General features: G+C 38.0%; 1 protein-coding gene across 23 annotated transcripts in view; it reads right to left on the bottom strand.

Moving 5' to 3' along the window:
• The window catches only part of DMD (dystrophin), a 1,010,042-nt gene that overhangs the window by 331,320 nt on the left and 654,750 nt on the right, over window positions 1-23,972 (bottom strand). For all 23 annotated transcript variants that reach the window (XM_083498284.1, XM_083498278.1, XM_083498289.1 and 20 more), the window contains 2 exons: window positions 15,436-15,611; window positions 3,180-3,327 (listed from right to left, as the gene is read on the bottom strand). In XM_083498284.1, coding sequence (XP_083354410.1) covers window positions 3,180-3,327; window positions 15,436-15,611 — 324 coding nt within the window. The remainder of the gene's footprint in view (window positions 1-3,179; window positions 3,328-15,435; window positions 15,612-23,972) is intronic.

Raw genomic sequence — 23,972 nt, forward strand, 5'->3', positions numbered from 1 at the left:
CTCCATGCAGATTTATTGTACTTCTGCCTGCTGCAGAAGTTATTCCAAGTCTACTACTACTACTCTGTTGTGTGTAGGTGCTCTAGTTTTAGCTATATAAGGGCAAACATGAGACTTGTGTCAATACTGGTATATAGGCTAATTTTACACAAAGTTGCACAAATCATCATCATTCGTATACACCCTTCATATAAACATGCAGTGGAAACATTTTATTTTGAAGGCATGGAATGTATACACATATCTCTTGTTCTATCCTAATCACAGAAAATCAAATCAAGAGCAAGAGATTCATTTGAAGAAGAAAGCTTCTGCACACACATCACTTGCTGGATCAGAAACAGTGGGCATAACTTTCATGCGCATGTATGTGCATGTTGTCCAACCACACTGTATTATTTTCAGTGGGATGTGCATTCAGATGTGACATAACTATATTGGGCTGTTACACTTTAAGAAGGGGTGGGAGGAACCAAATTCAAATGTACAAGTTTCAGCAAGAGCATTGCAGTTTTGTGGACACTGACACTGGCAGTGACATATTTAGATTGACAATTTCAATGCTCAGAGCACTTTATCAAATTTTCCTAAGATGAGGCAGAGGGCAATAAGCATAGCACAGTGCTGCCATGATCATTTCCTCTTTGCTGCCTCATCTCAGCATATCTTGACAATCCTCAGTTTAAGAAGGAGTCAGAACAAGGACATTTCACAGAGAGATTTTTTTTTAACCCACTTCCTTGGTTATAGTTTGACAGGTCCTATACATGGCAGAGAAATACTTCCTTTTTTAAGTTCCCCCATACAGACAAGTGTTTCTGCCCTTTTTCAAACCACTTTAATCAGAGCTCAATAATTTCTAGAGTGTTTTGCAGCATTAAGGATTGGCATGAATCAGATATTTTAAAGCTATGATCAAGCTAATGAATTAGTTCCCCAATGAAAAACTTTTCCTAGGATAACTAACAGCACACTTTTATACATGCTAAATCAGAGGTAATGCCAACTTGGTGTAATGATGGTTACTCCCAGGTAAGTGGGCATAGGATTATACACTGAAGTTGCAATACTATAACCACTAACTTCTAAGTAGATATTATAAGATTGTGCTTTAACAAAGAATTAAAGTAGAATATTGAATTCTAGAGCATCATTGTTTCTGGAAGTTAATTCATGCACTTGGGTATAAATTCTGAAGTCAGACAGATTATAAAATAAAAAACTGGAATTAAAAATACTAAATTGGTGTCGTCGTCCCCCCCCAAAAAACCCTCATTACTTCATTGTTGTATACAACTATGGAGCTATTTTGTATACAACTATGGAGCTATTTTTTTTTATACTGCCCATGTGATTTTTTTGGCTGAAAATGGAGGTACTCATGCAGCTAATTGAGAAATAATTGTTTTACTATTATATTCTAATGGATTATTGAATATTGCTTTATTTGATATAAGTTGTTTATTTTAAAGTTATTGTGACCTTTTTGTAGATCATTATTATTAATGTTTGCCATTTTAGCATGTTTTTGTATGTGTTGGAAGCCACACAGAGTGGCTGGGGAAACCCAGCCAGATGGGCGTGGAATAAATAAAAGTATTATTATTCTTATTATTCTTATTTTATTATTAATATTATTTTCTAAAAGTGCATAAGGAATGCAGTGCCAAAAGTTGTATTTATGTCAGTTTTTATAGGCCACTTTTCTGCTGAGAACATACATAGCAACAGAACCACTCCACCATGTATGTTAAAAATACTAGAGAGGCCAATCACAGGTCTCACTAGGGCCCAATGAAATACAACTATCTTAATGGCTCAGTAAAAGGTCTGAAGCACAGGGACTGACTATCTTGACTGTGAGTCTTGGAAGACCTGTTCCCTGCCTTGCAGGCCTTTTCCCATGTGGCCTAAGAAGGTGGGGCCCTGACTGACTCCAGCTACAAAAGCTAAGGTTACCCTTGGGCTGGGGTGTTGGGGGGTGCTGTTGGTATTTTGTATCTTTATTTTAGACCTGTGATTTATGTGTAAACTGTCCAGTTTGGTTATGGTTTCTTTGATGTTTTATTTATTGTTTATGGCTATTTTTATAATGTTGCAATTGTGTACTTTTTCATGTTGTAAGCTGACGTGAGCATGGTTTGAATGGTAGAAAGGCAGCATACAAATAAAAGTATGTATGCATATAAACCTTCAGTGAGAGTGAGTTTAAGAACCTTGGCGCTCCTACCAAAATTGCTCAGTCTCAATGGACCATCTATCTTGCCGATGACAACTCTGATGGTGATGCGATGGGAGGCAACACTTCTGACTAAGATCCTAACAAGAAAGCAGGGTTGTTTTATGTATTTGTACCCTACCCTTCAAAAAACTAAATACACCATCACAGCAAAAAAAAAAAAAGTACAATGTTGACAGTGCAGCAGGCAATACGAATGCACTAAAGTTGTATGCCTATGGTCTGACACACTTGGGCAAGCATATTGAAATTAGATCAGATTGCATTGGACATTTAGAGGCGAAAGCATTTTATTTGGTTTTTTGTTATGTCTAAATTGGAGCTGAGACATTAGACTTTGTACAATATTGAATGGTGTACCACTTTACTCTGATGGAAAGCACCATGAACAAAGCAATCTATAGTACAAAGAGTGAAAAACATTCATAAAATGACCTATAATATAAGCCTTCCTAAATGTTTGTGCAAAATTATTTCCATTTACTTTTATACATATGATAAATAACCTTATATTAGGAAGGCATGGTTTGAATATATTCCTTTTTATACTTGCCTCTTTGAATTTGCATTTGGGGTGGGGGCTGTCTCAAAATGAAGCACATCTCATTATTTCCTAGTCATTTTTTGCTAATCTGTCAGTGGACACCAGTTTGGTGGGCTTTAGTTCACTTGAAATTTTCAATACTCATTCAACATGGATATTTTTTTAAAGCATGACAATGAATAGTGAAATGTATCTAGCTGTGTGGTTTTTGTGACATCTCCTTATGACCATTAATGCTGAGGCCTCAACTATAGATTCTAACTTGATTTGCATAGAAAATGTATTTGAAACACTTGAAAAACCAAAATGTTTACTGCTTTTTAATTTGGGGTGTAGGGAGAGTGGAAGCAGACAAATGCAGCTAATGATATAAAAATGGACAGGCTTTTTCCATACCTTTACTTTCTGAAGAGTGTCCTTTAGCTGGTATTCATTTCCTGGTTCAACAGGAATGGCAACAACACTACTTGCTTCGTCTAACCATAAATAAAACTTATTTAAATTATATTGCAATTCTGTCAGAAGATTCTGTTCTTCTTCTAGCCTGTGGTAATAAAAGAAAAATATCAACATTAACAGGGTGGTTCCAAGTATATTAATTATTAACGCTACCCAGCATAGTAGTAGCACTTAATGGAAAGGTAACAGATAAATATATAAATTCCATCATTAAAGACACATGAAAACATTGTTCACTGAAACATACATTAACTGAAGCCCTAGTTTTGATTAGTTCAAAATTTAGGTGGATCTTTTTTATAATAGATTTTTAAAAATTCAGCACTTGGTTCATAGCACTCAAAACTGTCAGTCCTGAATTTCAGGCTTTGCCCTCAGAAAGAATGTACCTGAAAGACGCACTAAAACTTCTAATGCTGCATACTTTTAAAATAGATTCTAAAGGATAAATATGCCTTACTCCTGTAGCTCATTTACTCATTCCCTCTCCATAATCTGTTATCTGCTAATCTTAATATTATTCTGTGACCTCTATTTGTTTCAAGCACACTTCAGTGATTAACTCCTACTGCCTTTAACAAGACTTAGGCACACTGAACATTCCTTGGACTGACTTTCTGGAGCACAGGGCTTGCTGGGCACTTTCCTGAAGGGAAACATGAATACCTAGAAAGCATCTGTGTACCCGTAGAAAGCTATTTTGTACTCAGGAAAGCTCTTTTGTACTTAGGGTTCTCTGCGCTTATCAGAGATATATATTGGATGACATTTTCACTTCATCCATCTAGAAACATCAACAATGATTTACCTACACCAGCCTTTTCCTTAGAGCTCTGGATTTTTACATTAAAAATCTGAATACTTAGCAAAAGAAATGTGTGGAGGAAAACCCAGATGCATGGATTCCTTTATGTTAAACAAGCTGCACTCTATCATGCATTGAACTCTGCAGGACTCACTTACAACAGACCGTGTAAAGGATTTGGTTTTTACTCTTCATTTCCTGGGTTTATTCTTTTACATTCCGTAAAGGATGAGCAATGGCCACAACAAAAACCCTGGTGCAGTTTTCCCCCCTTGGAAAGCATGGCTGTGATCCAAACTACGTATACAAGTTTGCCTGTTCGCAATGTAATGCCAGAGGTGTGGGAAAGCTGTGTGTCAAAAGCAGCCTGGGGTCCACAGGGTGCTTTTACCCGCAACTAAAAAGTAACAAAGGGATACAATCAGACAATGGCTTAATCCATCTTTCTTCCACCTCTTTTCTGTTTTCTCCCCACAGTGCTTTCCGACGATGTTGTGGTGCTTCCCACAATTTTTTTTGCTAGTTTCCTTGTTTTGGGTCTCATTGAGAAAATCAGTTTTTGTTTTTCATAGCACTAATTCAGCTCTTCGGGACTGCAGTGGGTACGGTTTGCCAGCATTCTGGACTTCCAAACTATCCAGATTCCTTCTTCAGCCTTCAATCTGATCCTAAGTTTGCCACCACCCCCTTCATAAAAACCTGCCATCCCCAAATGGGAAAGAGTTGTTTTGGTAAGAAGTAAGTGGCAGGCAACTGCACCCACTTTCAACTTATCATTTCATGGTTTGAAAGGAACTCTCAGGTTATTCTGGGACTAGTGGGACCTGCACAGTCACACCTGCCTCACATTTCTATCCCCACTAGGATTTGTAAATATATATTTTAATCCTGATGCATTTGAGGAAAATAATAAACAACAACTCTCTTTACTATGGACTTAAAAGCCATATTTACCTTCTGAATCAATCGAATGCACTTAAAATAGTGGGAAGGTGGGAAAATATTTGTGTTTGTCAAATTTATCCAGTGTTCTGATTTGTATTACATCTGCTTTTTATTCCAGATCAAGGAACAGACACTTACAATAACTGGAGCAAACATGGTTTATACCAGTGGTTCCCAACTGGTGGTCTGCGGTCCCCAGAACCCATCCACAGGGTCTGTGGCACCATTCACATAACAAAAACTATAATAGAGATATATTTGTTTTTTCAAAAGTAGGGGGTCCATGGATTTTCTTTTGAAAAACAGGGGGTCTGCAATACTTACCTAATTGAGACCCCTAGTTTATACAGTTTTTTTCAGGAGCTATGAACTAGGGTGAATTGATAAACTTTCTGTTAAAAAGTTAATATGTATGGCTAAGCAAACTAAGCTCAATTCTTCCAATATTTCCAATGAGGCACTTTGTAATATTACAGACTTTGCTAGACTAGCTGGGAAATGCTCTGTTATATTGCAAGAGTTTCAGAATTGAGATAAGTGCCCCCTTCTTCCTTCCTTCCTTCCTTCCTTCCTTCTTCTCTTCCTTCATTTGTGGGCCAAAAATAAAGATTTATATGATTTATTAAACAGTAGTTTCTTAATGGCATCTGAACAAGGAAACTGTGGTTTAATCTCACTTTACTAACTGAAATTTGTTCTCAGCTCAATAATCATGGTTTACTAAGATTAACTAGTTAAATTTGAATTGCCCTAAAAATAAATATGATCCTAAGAAAGGTAACTAATAATGATTCCTAGTTTCTAGAAAATCTTGATAAATCTCTAGTGGGTATTGGAAGATCTCCAGGATATATCTAATATATGATAATGATACTCTGTCTTTAAACCCTCTGGTTATATTTTATGTAGCAGAATAAATAGGCATGTCTGTTAAAGTTTAATTGGCAACACTTTGAAGAATGCACGCCATTGATTTGAGAGCTTGTATTGATTTCTTTGTCAAGCTAACTCTACTGTTAAAACTATACCTGTTAGTATTTTTATTTTACATAAAAGTATCTAAATTTAAAAACTTCTAGACAAGCATCACTATTTTTAAACTAGAGAAACACTGAGAATTTCATGATGAGAACTGCAGTTAAAAGGAGAACTAGATGCATATATTTTGCATAGATCTATGAAATACCAATAGCTTATAATCTATTTAGGACACAATCCTATGATCTCTGGAGGGTGTTCCAGACGTTATATGGTTTTTCAGATCTCCCTCTCTGAGGATGGAGAGTGAAATCTGTTTTCAGAGATGGAGAGCCAAACTCCTATCTGCAACTGCAGAAAGGTAAAAAGTTGGTGCTTCTCCTAAGACAAAAAAGGAAGTGTATGCCAGGAGAAGTTGTGGATTTGCAGGATCCAAAGCCCTGCAGTTCACCCAACGTACCCGAAGAATGTGGGGGTAGGGGGAGATTACACTAGCCCTGAAGCTGAAGCTCTTTTGAACAGCACTGAGATGACACAATGGTGATGATGTATATTGTTCCTTCCTGACCATCACTGCCATACAAATAGGCTCTAAGATAAGCTCCTACCTGCACCTGGTAATTACTGTATGTGAACCACGTTGAATACTAAAAAACAAGAACAAGTATTGATAGTATAATTCCGATTCCAGCACTGAAATAATCAAGGGGTTGAACAACTGTATGGGGAATGTTTATAACATTTGGGTCTTTTCCATTTCGGAAAAAAAGTAAGTTAGGTAAGAGGGAACTGTGTTGAGGTGTGACTATGCATGGAGTGGATAAAGTGGAATGAGAAAAGTGCTTCTCCATATCTCATAACACTAGAACTGAATGTTGGAAGATTCAAGACAAACAAAATGAAGTGCTTCTTCACACAGTGAAGTTGAACTATGGAATTCGCTGCTGCAGGAGGGTAGGGATGGCTGCCAACTTGGGTGGCTTTAAAAGAGGGTTAGACAAATTCATGGAGGATAAGGCTAACAATGGCTGTAAAACCATGATGGCTATGTTCTGTTTCCACTGTCAGAGACAGCACGCTTCTGTACATCAGTTGCTGGGAATCCCAAGTGGGGAGAATGCACTTGTAATCGGGTTCTGCTTGCACACCTTTCATAGGCATCTGGTTGGCCACTATGAGAACAGCATGCTGGGCTAGAGGGGCCACTGGCCGGATCCAGCAGGGCTCTTCTTAAGTTCTTACAGCAAAAGACAACTTTACTATGCACACAGTAAATCACATTGAGATAAGCTGCAGCAAATATTTAGAAGTGGCATGCCACAGAATTAAGGGGACATTAATCACATATTATGTGCAAAGTACCCATTTCTAGAAGAAAAATATTATTACAAAGTAGTGGAATACTTTAAAGCATTAAAGCAATGCTGTGCTTCTAAGGTTATCATCTTGACAGCAATGTTTAAAAATGTTTTACTCAAGCATTCAAGATCTCAAGTGCTGTATCTTTGTTTACCTACAGGTTTAATGATTTGCTAGGATTTATTCCAACATGTGGTAGTAACAGTAATAAATGGTGCATTTAAAACTCTCCATCTGCAATTAAGTGCTAGATATTTTATTTCAAGAGTCATTTCAATACATTTACCCAAGAACAAGCTGTGGCTTCTGTTTGAAATATTGGATGAGTGGCTGCTTGCATTACAAATACTCCTAATAAATTTTCAGTAAGTGGAATAACAGTGAGCACAGCAAGAAATTCACATATAACTTCAGAAGTAAATGAAAAAAAAGAAAAGAAAAAGATTATGCTTCTGTGTTATACAGTCAACTGTATACACAAACACACAGAAAACATCTTGCAGTTGGAAGGTATCAAACCCACTCCTGACCATTATATTGCTACAAAAACAATTAGCCAGTTTTAACAACATGTATCACAATTATGTTATTATTTTATTTGAGATATTTTAAGCCACCTTTCATTGTTATCTGCCCCAGGCTGGGCTCCAATATAAAACAAAACATACAAATATTTCTAAATAAGAGTACATAAAAATAATTAAAATGTTATTGATAAATCACATATCAAAACACCATTCAATGCTATAGGCAGTTCCATCCTGGGCACCAATCAACTTAATCAACATCCCATAAACGCCTGGGTACATAAATAGTTTTTCAAGTTGGTTCTGAAAAGAAAGTAAGGGAGCCTCCAGCTGCACTCTAGAGGGGAGAACATTTCATAGAAAACCAATGAGGGGTCAAGGAGAAGCAGCAGTATTACTCCCTGCTGATTGCATGTATTAAAGCTGCAATTATTGCTCTGATTCTTTTCCTGGAAACCTATGGCCACATTCAAGTGCAACAATAGATTGCTGACCTCAGGCCCTTTTGGTTGATCTGCTCTCTGTTTCTCCTAAAGCGTTCAAATAAATGCATCAGACATTGTTGGAGGTGCAGCCCCTGGCAATGTCCCTCCCTTCCCAACATGAGCACAGGCCATCCCCCTATAACCAAGCATTCAACATTAAGGACAAATATCCTAGGCCTGTACACATATAGGGCTACACAGGGTTCCTAATCTCAAGAAATAGCAATTGATGTAGTTTGCCAGATGACATGGCCAGCAACTGTGTAGAAATTGGGTACAAGGCTAGTAGGCTGTCTGCACACACCCAGAGAAGGAAGGCAAACAGCCAACTGTTGTTGTTTAGTCGTCCATCTCGTCCTCTGTCGTCCCCTACTGCTTGTGCCCTCCATATTTCCCAGCATCAGGGTCTTTTCCAGGGAGTCTTCTCTTCTCATGAGGTGACCAAAGCATTGAAGTCTCAGCTTCAGGATCTGTCCTTCCAGTGAGCACTCAGGGCTGATTTCCTTAAGAATGGGTAGGTTTGATCTTCTTGCAGTCCATGGGACTCTTGAGTCTCCTCCAGCACCATAATTCAAAAGCATCAGTTCTTCGGCTATCAGACAACTATTAATTCTTTATTGGCAAAAGCACACACTTACAGAAGCTCCTAGGGTGTACTAGACACACACACACTCCTAGTGTCTACATAGCTGGCATGAACTCTTCTAGGTTCATGCTGGAAGCATCAGTGGGACCACACACCCTACTCCTGGGCTTATGTACACTCGCCTGATGGAGTGCATCCATACAACCTGAGACTTCTGCACAGGTCATCGCTGTGCTTCCCTCTTCAAGCCCCTCCTGGTTCTAGAAAACAGTGGGGGCGGAGGCCAGGGGGCATTTGACTAGCCTGCCCCTTGCTTGAGCATGTTTGAGTCTAACACATTCTATGCCCCCACCTCCGTATCTGACTGCTTGCACCCTTACCCTCCCTTACTCTCATGGGTGGCATCAAATTCCATGAATTGCTGGCCCCCTCTCCAGGGTCATCCTCCAGCTCCTCTGCTTCCATCACACACTAGTCAGAGCCCTGCCACTCCCTGACATCTGACCTCACACTTTCAGCATTTGTTAAATCCTAAGTCCTTCCGAAATGTGCAAGTTGGTCCTTAGGCTTGGTGCCACAATCATTGTTTTTAAGGGACTACATAATAAGGAGTAATTAGCATTCATCTTGAGAAGTCACAGTTTCTATTATTAGTAAGAATTTCTTCCATAAGGCCCCAAATATGATGGTCTCTCAGATCTTGGGTGATGGCACTTTTTAACTACTATACTTCTTATGGTGGAGGTGTGCCAGCTTATATTTCCTAGACCTAGATTGAAACTAAATCCATTGCCTCTGCTAGAGAATGCCTCTTGGATTCATATACTCCAAGACACAAGGACAAGGCAAACAGAGTATGCCACCTAAATAAGGAACTTGCCCAGAACAAAGAACAAAATGTTCCCTCTTGCTTTGCAAGAAAAGAAAAGAACTCTTTTCCTAGGGTTCTCTCAGCTCTAAGAAACACATCAATAGTTATTTTCAAATGGGGATTTTAGTGGCCATTAATGTGTGTCTGTAACTTTTAACCTTGCCTTTTTAGTTCTGCAATTTATTAGGAAGAGTAATTACCTGATCAGCAAGGTAATCAAATATAACCAGTTTAAATGAATTCATGTCCCCAGGCTTTCAGCCAGTGGCAGTTGGTTCTCTCACAAAGCTGACATACTTTGTCTCTGGGGGAAGAAAGGGAGGGAGATGGAAACTTGCCAGACGTAGCAAATTTGTTAAGTAATAGACTACATTTTAATTCTTGAAGAGCTTTCACAGGTGTAAAGTAAGTATGTATGTAGAGAGAGTAATAAAGAGGAACCCGAAATGAAGCCATTTTGTTTCCAGCTGTAATATTAATAGACAAGCAACATTCATTTAACCTATTCAATTCCAAACGTCTTTCACTTATCAGAAATGATAATGAAGGTTAGGGTCAGATAAGTCTCCTACAATTCACATGGAATTTCTGAAACAACAGCTATTATGAGCTGATATTCAACTAATGCAAAACCCAATTTCTCTGCTAGGAACACATCAGACATGATGGTCAAATCAAGGCAACAATGCAGATGGTAACATTTTGAATTTGAATATTATATTCTTAAGCAGCTAGACAAAGAACATCTACCGAAGCTCTCCAATCAAAGTTATTAAAGCAAATTTTCTCTGTACCACCCTGTGCCCAAAACGCATCATTGCACCTAGAGGCTAATCTTTCCTCGGTAGAATTACGGATGTGGCGTAGGACACTTAACTACTGGCTTCACCTAAACTCAAATCCCCCCGGTCTCATATCCCCAGTGCTGCAAGATAGACAATTTTAGTCCAGGCTCTCTTGTGACAATCAAAAACTTCACTCTTGTGGCTTATCACCACAACAGCTACTCACTTTGGGTTTTAGTAAAGCAAACAGTCTAATATGTCAGTGTCTACATGATATCGAGCGTCAGAACAAATTGGCCACAATAAGTAAATTTTGCCCATGGTATGACTATTTTCCACCTTCTCATTTCGACTCTCTGGCACCCTATCTGCATAACCTAGCAATTCTAAAATATAGACACACTTTTACTCTCACAAGATTGAATGTATTGCCCTTGGCTGCACTTGAGGGACGATTCCAACAGATTCCACACAAAAAACGCTTATGTCCCTATGGAGATGGCAGTACCAAATCGGTGGTGCATGCCCTTCTGGCTTGCACTCTTTATAAAGACTTGAGGAATGAGATTATCACCCCTCTTTAATTGTCCATTCTGGGTCACCCAACCACTGCCACAGTGTCCTTTCTCTTGGCAGATCAAGATAAGCAGGTGGCAGCAAAGGTTGCAAGGTTTTTAGCTGGGGCAATCAGAATGATCCACTATTTGACTATTGATTCAAAACCCTAAAATGTATTTTATATAATTGAATTTTTATTACTATTCTTTGTATATCGTATTGTTGTTTTATTGCTATGGCGGATGGCTGATGCAAATAAAAATTCATTCACTCACTCATTCTATAGTAGCCATTTGTGGTGTGGGCTCATTTCAGCGTCTGTGTGGTGCCCACAGCAGTTTATCTAGTTTGCAAATATGTCCGTGGGCCCAAATAAGTGGCAATCCCAAACATGTGTAACTAGAGAAGGCCTGGGTTTCAACAAATAGATCTGCTGCCATTGCTCCTCATTTGGCCCTGGAATACTGTCAAAATAGTATAATTATATGCATATATTTACTCCGTAGTGTTATGTGACCAAATGAATTGGGAATTAAATGAATTTACTAGGATATAAATATATGTTTTTATGCCAGGAAGCAAAAGTAATTTACTAAAGTAGATACTCAGTATTTAAAATGTACTGCTTTCTCTTCAGCTATTGATTTGTAATTATAAGTTAACAAGAGCCCTGCAGCAAATGATTTAACTGGTAAGTTAACAATCAATAAGTGCAACAAGTTTCTTCAAGCTACCTCCAAACTCTTTGGACTCTCTAGTTTAGGATGGGAAACTCCTTCGTTTTTGTGAGGGAAATAATATTGGTTAGGGATGAGTTATATAATGGAGAGAAGGAGAAGACTTGGAGCATCTTTTGTCAAGATCTTTCCTCCAGTTATTGCATCTGTTGCAGAGGAACTGTGTTTATTCAACACACAAACATTCATCCTCTTGATTACATTGTGTCTAGTTTCTTATCCTTCCTCTGTTGTCTCTTCCGAGTTGAATTTTAGATTATAAACTCCATAGGACAGGGATATGTCTTTTGTACTTTGTAAACCATCATGGCATGTTGATTTATCACTAGGAAAAAAGCAATTTCTTCTCCGCATTTGGTCATCTACTTTTTTGGGAATATTGTATGGAATGTGTTTCTGCAAGTCTCTTAGTATCTACTGATGTCATGGGTGGCAACTTTTCCGGCCACATCTGGGCAATCTTATTGAAATACATTTAGAAATACGTTAAATTCTCACTTTTCTTCAGAGGCTAATGACTCTCCTGCACTGCATAGCAGTGTTATTTGGGGGGTGGGGAGAGTGACCACACTTAGCGAGAAATGTTCTGTCACACAGAAACACCCTGCATTTTATGAAATGTTTTATTTCTTTTCTTTTCTTTTCGTGTTCCTTTTTTCTATCACACATTCCCTTTAAATCCTGGAAACCATACCTCCCACACAAACAAAGCAAACCAGATCCAAACAGAAAACTCTGCCACAGTCCAGCTTTGCTCTCTACTCTCCATCATTGCATCCAACCATCCTTTAATAATGCTTGATTGCTATACCGTTGGGTTGTGAAAGGGGAAAGTTAATCTGTCTGTCGTCTGTCTGTCTGTAGAACTGGTCTACCCTCAGTGGACGACTTTCAACAAGTGGGTAGGGTCATTATTCTCCAAAGGAATGATCTTTGCAGCCACACATCGAATCTAAACCGGGGCTGCCAAATTCTTACTAAAAGCGGATCTTGCATTTAGCATTGAAATTAAATTTAATCCACAGGGATTTGCTCCACTTGGGAGCTCTGCTAGGGAACTCCTGAGTGGAGCCAATTTAAGCAGGGCTTGCATCTGGTGCCAAATTGAAAAGGTTCCAATTGCAAGCCTTGCTTGCCAATGAATAACTGGAAGGGTACTTTAAGGATCCCGGATGCTCTTTTGCAGCTGTAGTCATAGGATGTCAGCTGTGAAGCAGGTAGGCATGGCTTATGGACTAAATTCAGACTCCTGGCAGGCTAAATTAGCCTGTGGGCCAGAGGTTCTTCATGCTTGGTGTACATCTTTGAAAATAACACACTGTTCGCCTGTTGCAGCAAAAACAACCAAATTTCCCATGCCATTCTGCAGAACTAATACATAAATATTTGTATGTTTAGTTTAGTATAATAAATATGTTACCTTTTAGGTGCCCTCCCTTTATCTGAAAAAAGTCTAAATGTCTGTAAGTACCGTACTTTTCTGTCTATAAGATGCCCCCATGTATGACGTCCCCTATTTTGGGGGACTCAAATTTAAGAAAATGGAGGCAGATGGCTCAGGGTTGTTGAGCTTTTTGGGGAGGACTGCCCAGAGTTGTTGAGCCGCCCACTTCCCACAGTAACAGCCAATCACCAATGGACCATTCCCCACATCAAAATCACAGACCCGCCTGAGAAAAGACTCCCAGAACAGCAGCCGCCAATCGCGGCAGAGATAGCCAATCCACAGCAGTCGTTGCTGCAGAAACCAATCACCAACCCAATTAGAGCAGCAGCAGCCAATCCAAAGAAGCCCTTCTAGCAGCCAACAATCACCCACCAAGTCGTTGATGACAAGCTCCTGCTTGTGCCTGCAGCCAATCACTCGCCCACCCCATTCACTATCCATGTATAAGACAAGGCACGTTTTTGAACATTAAAAAGGTAAAGGTAAAGGACCCCTGACTATTATTTTACATTAAAAAAAACCCAACACCTCGTCTTATACACGGAAAAGTACGGTATATGAGAAATAATCTTTCAAGTACTGCTGCATGTGAAACATTACGATCAGTTATGTGAAGGTGTGGCAGAAACAGCCATTTAGCACCCTACTGCTGCAGCTTACCTCTGGCACATTCAGTATCTCACACATTTCAAGAGAAATTGAATTCAACAATAACCTTCCACGTTTTCCTGTTCACATGAACATCTGTGCAGCTCAGGCAAACTTATAAATTAAAAGGGGCATTGCTATTGTAAAAATAAAGAGCTGAACAAAGTATGCTGTATTTTGTCCTTCGACATCTCTTGCTTTTGGGGGGGGGGGTTTGAAACCACACCTGCAAAATTATTGATAGACACCTTATTTTCTCTTGTAAGCTAGCAGCAATTATATTTCAACCTTTCAGAACAACAAAATTCTTTATGAATCACAGTAATTTCCTGACAAAATATCTAACCAGATTTCCAGACCAACTCCTTGTGCTATCAAGTAGTAATATCAAGTAAATATTGAAATCATTTTATTCTGCTGCTTCTTTGTGCTTTGTCAATCTAACTGAAACAGGGTAGTGTTGCTTTTTACAGAGAAATTGCTCACTTTTCTGTATTTTCATTTGAAACATCCTGAAAGGGTTGCTACGAAACAATGATCAATATAGTTTTGACACACACTCACATGTAATAGTAATAATACAGTTTTATAAATTAGGTGTAAGTTATTTTTAACCCAACTGTATACTTTTAACCCAGCTGTATACTTCCAGTTACACAAAAGTAAATTCCACTGAGTTCACTGGTGCTCACAGCCAACTCAGCATGCAAAGCAGGGCAGCCTTGTATCATGAACAGGTTTTGCTTGTTTCATTAAACTCTATAATCCTGAACATGTTTACTTGGAAGAAAGCCACTGTGTTTAGTTCACATATGTGCTTTAGTCACATGCAGACTGGTGTATTCCAATCAAATCCAGGTTAAATTCAGACTAAAAGCACAATCCCATACATGATTACTCAGAAGTAAATCCCAGTGAGTTCAGTGGGGCCTACTCACAGAAAGTGGTATAGGACTGCAGTCTACATTAGATAAACTGCAGTTAGGTCCCACTGAAATAAATGGGACAAGTTAGTGGTGGCTTAACTTAAGACACTTCAGTTGGAATGACGTCCAACCTTACAATAATAAAATTTCACATTTTGACCCTATATTTTTAAGTGTACACTTGCAGATTTTGCTAAATATTTAGAAAAAGCTGAAACAAAATCCAATGCTTGCTTTATTTATAATTTTTTCAAAAATAAATAAATGCAAAAATAAAGCACTAATAATAATAATATAATTCGGTAGTGGCAATATTTTATGATTATAAACAAAAAACACATATAATGGGAAGCTATGGATATGTTCATTGTTCACGAGCTTCTTTAAAAAAAGGATTTCACAGATTTATATAACACAATTACTAAGCAAATTCCTTAAACTCTAACAAAACAATTTGTAATTTGTTAAGATTTTTTCAATTATTAGAACTGAGCCTGAAGTATCAAAAATAACATTTACTTGCTATGTTAGCTCACCTCTTTTTTTTCTCTGCCAGTTGTTTGCAGAGTTCCTTCCACCGATAATTCAGGCTTCCCAGTTTCCCCTTCAATACACTGGCATCGGCTATTGATGACTGCTCAATAATTTCTTCCCCAGCGATGTTCAGTGTTCTGACAAAAGCTTGCTGTTTCCCAATGCCATCCTGGAGGTCCTGCAAGAAACCAAATAATCTGATAAAAATGGAGTACAATGACCAGATCAAAATGTGCTATGCCAAATGCAAGCATGGTAGAGAAAAACCTGCTTATATAAATGTTGTGTGCACCTAATATCATGTTTAAAAGATGCTTGCCTGAATACAGTGTGCAGCATCTGCATGTTAGAAAAATGAACATCTAGACTGAAAAATTGGGGTATAAAAGAGATCACTTATGTATGGGCCAGTTTGTGAGATTAAAGCACTTGTAAAGTGTGATGCTAATTCTGGATTAACTGTGCAAGTATGCCATATCTTAATGAAGCCTAAGTGAAACGACGAATACAATAACATCATGTGGCAGAATGTTAAATGGATTTTAAAAACAGAGAAGGTGACCAGATAAAAAAGGTTTCATGGTATGGTAATATAAAAGCAGCTTATTTTTGTTGAAACACTTGGATTTAATGGGGGTGTATATGGTCCTTTTTATGACCTTATTTTGTTTATTAATTGTTATTAGTGGACAATCACTTTTAGTGGACAATCACTTTTAGTTGTTGTTATTTATTTTAAATGTATCTGTGTGAATTGCATTACTATGAATTGTATAATGTTTTCAAATTATGTAAACTTGCCTCAGATTTTTTAAAAAATGTATTGAACAGTCAAGATAAATATTGCTAACGAGTGAATAAAACTTAAAATTAAAATGCTGCACAACATTAACTGATTTGGGCATAAATTCTGATTGCACATCACAAAGTAAATGGATAAGCAAGCTTTAGAAGAAATAGCAAAACTTTTAGCTCTCTTTAGGCATTACTGTGAATCTCTGAAAAGGGCACTTGAACTGCACATGCAAGTCCTACTCCCAAGGTCCTTTTGTGCTATGGATGCAAAGATATGGAGGATTGTAAGCATGTTTGGCTGAGATTGCTTAGAAATCTCCTCATGACTGGAACCCCTAAAAAACCATTGTTAGAATCCCTCTACAACTACCCTGACAGATCAGAGAACTGAGGCCAAGAGACAATGGCTTGTCTAAGGCCATGCAATGAGCCCACGGCAGAGGCAAGTTTCAAACAAGAAACTTCCTGATTTGTAGCTTAGTCTCCTAGCTTGTATGCTACAGCAGCTTTCAAAAGGCTTCATATAACTACATTTTGAAAGTTTTGAAAAATGGGAGCCTCCAATATTTGCCAACAGCTCTCTTGTGCCTGGAAGTAGTCTGTCTGTCTGTCTCTCTCTCCTTATTATTATTATTATTATTATTATTATTATTATTATTATTATTATTATTATTTGCTTATAACAGTAAGAGGCAAGAGTCCTGCAATTGCCTTGATGTCTTTCTTACTTCAAGCCTTCAAAAGAGTTTGCAGTTTTAAAAATATCTTCACTGCAGTTCCCTCTTTGCTGATGTTAGTTCATTAGTCCTTTGCCTTGCTGAATTGACACTTCAGAAAGCAGTGTATCCTGTCAAAAAATGCTGCCTCTGAAAGAGCCAGTTCACTAAAGCATAAGGAATGGTGAAGTAGTGGCAATAGTGACAACTATATTAAAACAAAGGTTTTAAATGCCGCTGTCTCTAGTACAGAAAAGGATAGGGTGGAAATCATGAGTAAGCGACTCCTATACACACACACAACTATTTATTTTAAACATAGAGATAACATTGTTAGTATACATGATAAACTCGGTTAATGCAGATTCATAGTCCCTTAAATCTGTGATTACAGTCTCAATTAAAATAGTACTAAAACTGCAACTATTATTTTCTTCCCTTTCAATGCACACCACTGTATGAAGTTGGGGAATCAATAGGGTTGCATGTCTTCCCCTGATTCTATCCTCTCAAAGGTCAGCTTTCAGACTCTCCAAGCTGTCTCAGTATTAAATCCAGCTCTGAATGCAGACTGAAATGGCTCTAGAACAAAGGCAATAAACTGGATCTCCCCCCACCCCCCACTCCTGGGTCAAGTTTGACAGGTGAGCAGGGACACTCACTTGATGTCATAATGTTTTTACCTTAAATTAAACCACGGGGTGCAAGCACACTGTGTGCAGCTCTTTGAACGCCCTGGCAATTAGTCATTGCTGGTGAATGCATAGAGTTCTGTGTGATGCTTTGAAGACCCTACAATCAGCTGAAAATCAGGCTTTGCAGGGAGTCCTGCATGTCATTTGAAACCTAATTTTCAGGGCTTAAAAGTGCTTCAGACCCCTTTTTGTCCCGCCATGTCTGTACTTTCTGATGTCAGGAGTAGAGTAAATGGGTATGGTTTTGCTTGGCCAAAATGGCCTTGCCAGATGAGGAAGTATGGCAGGACTATTTAGGTCTGCAGGCCAGATGTTTCCTACTGTGAGCTATATAATCTGCTTTATCTGGTTCCTGGAGTAGAACCAACACCGTCCTTCCAGGCACTTTACCTGAGAATTGTGGATGCCCAAAGGACATAGAGCTGAGTGTCATCCACACAGCACATAATGAAGGCACATAGCACAATTCTCCAGATATGGGGTTTCATGTCAATTTTAAAAATCATAGAAAGCAAAATGGAATCTTATGGCAACAACAGTCATGTTTATGGGCTTTAAACTATGTTATACTACACCTTTTTCAGGTTTAGTACTCTTGGCACAAACTCTATAGTCTGAGGAATTAGAAGACAGCAGCAAATTAGAGCTTGCAATTGAAAAATGAGTGGGACTGTACTTTTTTTTTTTTAGAAAAGAATAGTGAAATTGGATGCCTGCCCAAACTATTTAATCAACATTACTTTTTTCTTCTTTGTTTGACAAAGGCTGAACTTTAAACGTTTAAATTACTTTTTACCACAGTGAGATGTTGCGGTTCACTGGTATATTTGTGGGTTTCTTTTCACATAAATATTTGTAAGGGGAATCCAAACTAGTATTCTAAGGAAGTGCTTTATATTGAGTTTTGAAAAAGAAGAAGCACATTATGCATTCAGTTGCACAGAACATTCGGATTACAGGATTTAGGTGATTTATCCAGACATTGCTTTAATGTCCAGTTACAATTAAACATCTATGTAAATGATATAATATCAGCAGCAGCAGCAGCAAGTCTGTGAAAATTAATGCTTTTACAGTAACAAATAAATTCATAATGATAAAACAATTTAGTCTAAAACACTTTCAAGCACAGGGCAGTTTCTTATGACAAGTAAATCAAGCCAGTATACATTGCCTAACTTATACACAGCAGCCTAATACACAGCAACACGGCAGTGGTAAGGATGCAATTGAGATGTAAATTTTAAAAGCAAAAGTAGACTGTCCGTAGGCAAGTTTCAGAGACCATACACATGCAGGAGCTAATGTTTTTGTAAACCTTAATTCTGATCTGCAAATAATGCATGTGAGCATGTAGCAGTTTATTTAATGTGAATGAATTACGCAGATGAGAAAGGGAAAGGGAAAGTTTTATTTTGACACATGATAATGTGTGATAAAGTGTGATAATGGCACAGTGGGTCAGTGCATCTGGCTTGGTGATTTGAGTTAACCCAGAGATGGCTGTGGGCAGGCTTCCTGCATTGCTGAGGGTCGGGCCTCTGGACCCCTTCCAACTCTATAGTTCTATAATTCTATTATTCTTCCATTTTCATTTCAAATTCAAAAGGAGGACATGAGTGGTAAAACTGCCATAAGTAGTGCACATGTGATTCTCAAAATTGCATTTAAACAATATTAAATTAACACACTATGGTTGTATACAGAATGAGCATACATTTTCTCCCCAAAAGAATCCTGGGAACTGTAGGTTATTAAGAGTGCTGGAAACTGTAGCTCTGTGCACGGTATACTACAGTACAGTCGTACCTTGGAAGTCGAACAGAATATGTTCAGAAGTCCGTTTGACTTCCAAAACGTTTGGAAACCAAAGCACAGCTTCTAACTGGCTGCAGGAAGCTTGGCCAATCGGAAGCTGCAGAAGCCCTGTCGGATGTTCGGCTTCCAAAAATAGTTTGCAAACTGGAACAGTCACTTCCAGGTTTGCGGCGTTCGGGAGCCAAAACGTTCGAGAACTAAACCAAGGTACAACTGTATATGTTCAGTGTGGTGTAACTACTTCCTTGTGACTGGATCCCATGTTGTGAGGCAGTGTAAAACATTTAATCACATAGGTTGCTGAAATTACACAATTACTGTCCACAACAATGTCAACAAATTAGTGGGAGTTATAATCACATAATGTAGTGATGTTCTCATATTGAAGAAAAAACAGAGGGAGCTGAAAGGGGCATTTTACAAGAGGGAAAGCTTGAGCTCACTGGTGGAGAATTCATGATTGCTGATGAGGAAATTCCTCACTACTTCATACATTTAAAATAATGCCCTGTGCCAAACCATCAGTTAAGCAACATAAGTGCAGGCAGCACATAGACACTGGCCGGGTAGCAGCTTATGAAACTACAATGTTAGACACACATTTTTAAATTACGACCATTTACAATGGCTAAAAGTGATCAAAATGATAACTTTTAATAGGGACAACTTACTTCCCTGTGGGAAACAAACAAACAAAAAAGGCTCTGTAATGTTAATAGATACTGAGAGTAAACATTACTGGTTGATTTATAGGGATATAAATCTTCCATAATGCATTTAATTGCATAACATTGCATAGATGGAGTAGAAGGAGGGGAATTCTTCCTGATCACAGATGGTGATCAGTTTATACTGGAAACAGGATTGATAGTCCTTGTAATTTTACTTTAACTAATGTACTGTAACCACAGATGGCATTCTGATTCATATAAATATATAATTTCTCAGTGAAGCATAGCAAGTTTTTAAAGGACAGTTGCATGCATCATTTTGCATTTGTACAAAGAATTACCAGCTGATAAAAGCATATACAAACTGCCTGGTGGCTTACTCCTATCTGCTATATAAGGTTCTTTAGAACTATCTCTAATAGTCATTGTAAAACAAGTAACCGTGTAATGAAAAATAATATCTGCTTTTATAAAATATATATACCATTGAATAATAATAATAATAAAAATCATATACAGTTAAGATTATTGTAACAGCTCTACATATAAATAGATTTCCCTAAGTCCATTTGTTTACCTACGGCAAAAGGTTGTATGAACAAAACCTAGCAATGTTTAGATGTTTGATATTAAGCCGTTATATCTCTTCCTTGGTTGACTTCCAGAATTGTCACAGTGGCTTCAATTCACAAGGAGTCGGGCAGTTCAAGTATGCAGGTATCCCCATTGTATTCTGTATGTTGGGTAATATTTGGTATACCCAATGGATATGACATTCCTCTCCCTCACAACATAAAAGAGGGCAGTTCTGTGCACTTTGATGTTCTTGTGAGCCTCAGAACTCCATGCAGTTCTGGATTATGTCTAGTTTAGTGCACATGAATTATGAATAAGATATTTTAAAATATACAGAAACAAAATTTTATGTTCTGACATTCGTTTGGGGGAAATAGGAATACACATTTTTATGGGCATTAATGTTAATAAATTGGTTGTAAAAGCAAAAGCATGCCCACGCAAGCCCCTATTGTCAAACATGGTAATTGACAGGCTGTTAGGTGTACAATTAAGAGTCAGAGTGGTATAGTGGCTAGAGTGTCAGACTACGACCTGGGAGACCAAGGTTCGAATTCACACTTGGCCTTGAACCTCACTGGGTGACCTTGGGGGCCAGTCACTGCTTCTCAGCCTCACCTACCTCACAGGGTTGTTGTGGGAAATAAATGAGGAAGTGAAGAACCATCTACACCACTTTGTAGCTCTTTGGGGGGGGAGTAGAGTATAAATGAAATAAGTAAGTAAAGTAAATAGATATCATAGAATTGCAGGGTTGAAAGGGACCGCAAGCGTCATCTGCACTGATGTGGGTTTTCTAGAATTCTGATATCCTAAAGGGTAAAGTAAATCAGCATGTTATTTTACTATTTTACTTGTATTTAGCAAACAAACTCCTAAACTTGCCTGAAATTTTATTTGCAGCTAGTATTCATTCATTGTTACTAATGAACGGATACCAACAAAAATGAATGGACTTAGTAACTGGAAAACATTTCCAATTACAAATCATTGGGAACTGATCTTAAAATTATTCCCTAAATCTGGGGAAACACAGAGGTGGTTGTCACAATAAGCACGGGTTCATAGAGGCTTTTCTTTTCTTTTCTTTTTTAAAAAACACCCTTGGATTAGCAAATTAGATTAGAACCACTACATAATCAAGTAATGCTTTAATTTTCAACAAGTCATTTTTTGGTACATGTATTATACTGTAGTGGAACTTGGTTTTTCATGAATAAATTGTATTTCAATGTCAAAATATGCAGATCTTTCTGGCATACTGTCCAAAACAAGGGAAGATATTTCATGATTAGACATAAAATATTAATGTAGAAACATCTTCTGTTGCTTTGTAGATGTCACCAAAATTCATGATGACTGTTAAAATAATACAGCCTCTTTCATGAGTTCTCTCTTATCACATAGTTAACCCATGCATATATTTTTGAATAGTTTCATGAATCTCATTTCCTGTTGTCTCTGAATGCTACAATATTTTACAGTTAAGCATAATGAGAAGCATTTCTACCATCAATCAAATTGATCTTTTATATTTTTATGGTATCAGCCAAGCATGCTCAAAGGTAATTTATTTTTATTGAAAATCCCTGTACCAACATGATGAAATAATAAAAACAAGCATTTAATGTCTGTCAGTTTCACTTGCTGGCAGAACATTCTTTTGAAAAAAATAAACCCTGATTGCATATATTATATGCATGGAGATCATAAAGCTGTTCCTATTTTATCTGTAAGTCGCCTTGAGCTCCTGATAGGGAAAAGGTGGGGTATAAAATGATGATGATGAATCTGAATAGATCATGTAGAGATTCTCAAAATCTGCAGTCACAGATAAGCCATAACTCTATGCACTTAAGTTGTTTGGATAATTCTCTCTTTCTCTGTACTGGCTAGAAGATCAAAGTTGCAGTATATTTGAGATCTACACTCTAATACAGCAAAGCAGTTTGGATGCCAGTGTAACCTTTGATATGTTCATCAAAGCCTTACTAATTATTACATTAATTTCTGATACCAGCTAATTATTCTTGAAAATTATTCCAAGGGCAAGAAGAGAAAGCAGTAACACAGAAAGTTAAGGGAAGTAACTAAATAACGTATATAAGGTATGATTTCTAGAGAGTCTTTAAAACCAGGGAAGGGACAATTCTCTATGAGGGATTTTTTTTAAAAAATAAAATGTTTCAATATAAATATATTAAGCTAAGCTTTACAGTGATTTATAGCAAGTAAAAACAAATCGAAAAGAAAAACTAAATGCGAAAAAACACATTAGCATTTTTCCCCCCTTAGGGAAAACAACTATTGATACACAGGTGTCTGACATATACTCCATATTCCTTATTGGCTTTAAATCAGTCAGAAATGCAAGGACCAGCTCCATCCCTAACCCACACACAAAGCAAAGTAATGGCAAAACAATTGTTCTAGTTGCATTCAATAACACCACTGTCATCCCCAACTATGTAGCATTTTCCTCAGTGCTCAGAGAGCTTCACCTACATTATCTCAATTATCCTTAAAACAAGTGTGTAATGTAGGCCGGTTTTATTACACTGGGCAACAATTTTTTACTTTTTGAATGTTGTCTAGATTTCTACAACTGATTTAGGGTATTTTTGCACTGCTGAATCCGGAAATGGCATCCGTTTCTCTCCATCAGGTCAGGTTTTCTGTAAACCGAATGGTGGGCATTGATAAAGGTAAGTACATGTAAATTGCATGTTGCTTCACCATTTTTCAAACTTCAGGGCTTGAACTTCTGTTTCTTGGAACTCCTGGAATGCTCAGCGGCACGGAGGTCTCTCTTCAGAGTCCAAAAGTAGCCAGCCATCATGACTGCGTCCCAGCGACCCTGATACCTGGTCTCCATCTCTTTCATGTCCTGATGGAATCTCTCCCCCTGCTCGTCACTCATTGAACCCAGGTTCTCAGGAAACCAGTCCATATGTGAAAATAGGTAGTGCATCTTGACCCTCATGTTGCAGCCCAGGTTTCTGAAAGCAGTCAGCATGTTGTTGACAAGTTCTGCGTAGTTTCTGGCCTTATTGTTGCCAAGAAAGTTCTTCACTACCAGAACAAATGCCTTCCACGCTTCCAGTTCCACTTCGTTTATTGAGTTTCCAAACTCTGGATCTGTGATGAGCTGCCGGATCTGAGGACCGTCAAAGATGCCAGCTTTCAACTTCTCCATGGTCAATCCTAGAAAAGCCTGGCACAAGTAAATGAAGCAGTCACCATCCTTGTCCAGAGCCTTGGTGAACTG

The sequence above is a fragment of the Podarcis liolepis genome (genome assembly GCF_965112155.1).
Source record: "Podarcis liolepis genome assembly, chromosome: 4".
Taxonomy (NCBI): domain Eukaryota; kingdom Metazoa; phylum Chordata; class Lepidosauria; order Squamata; family Lacertidae; genus Podarcis; species Podarcis liolepis.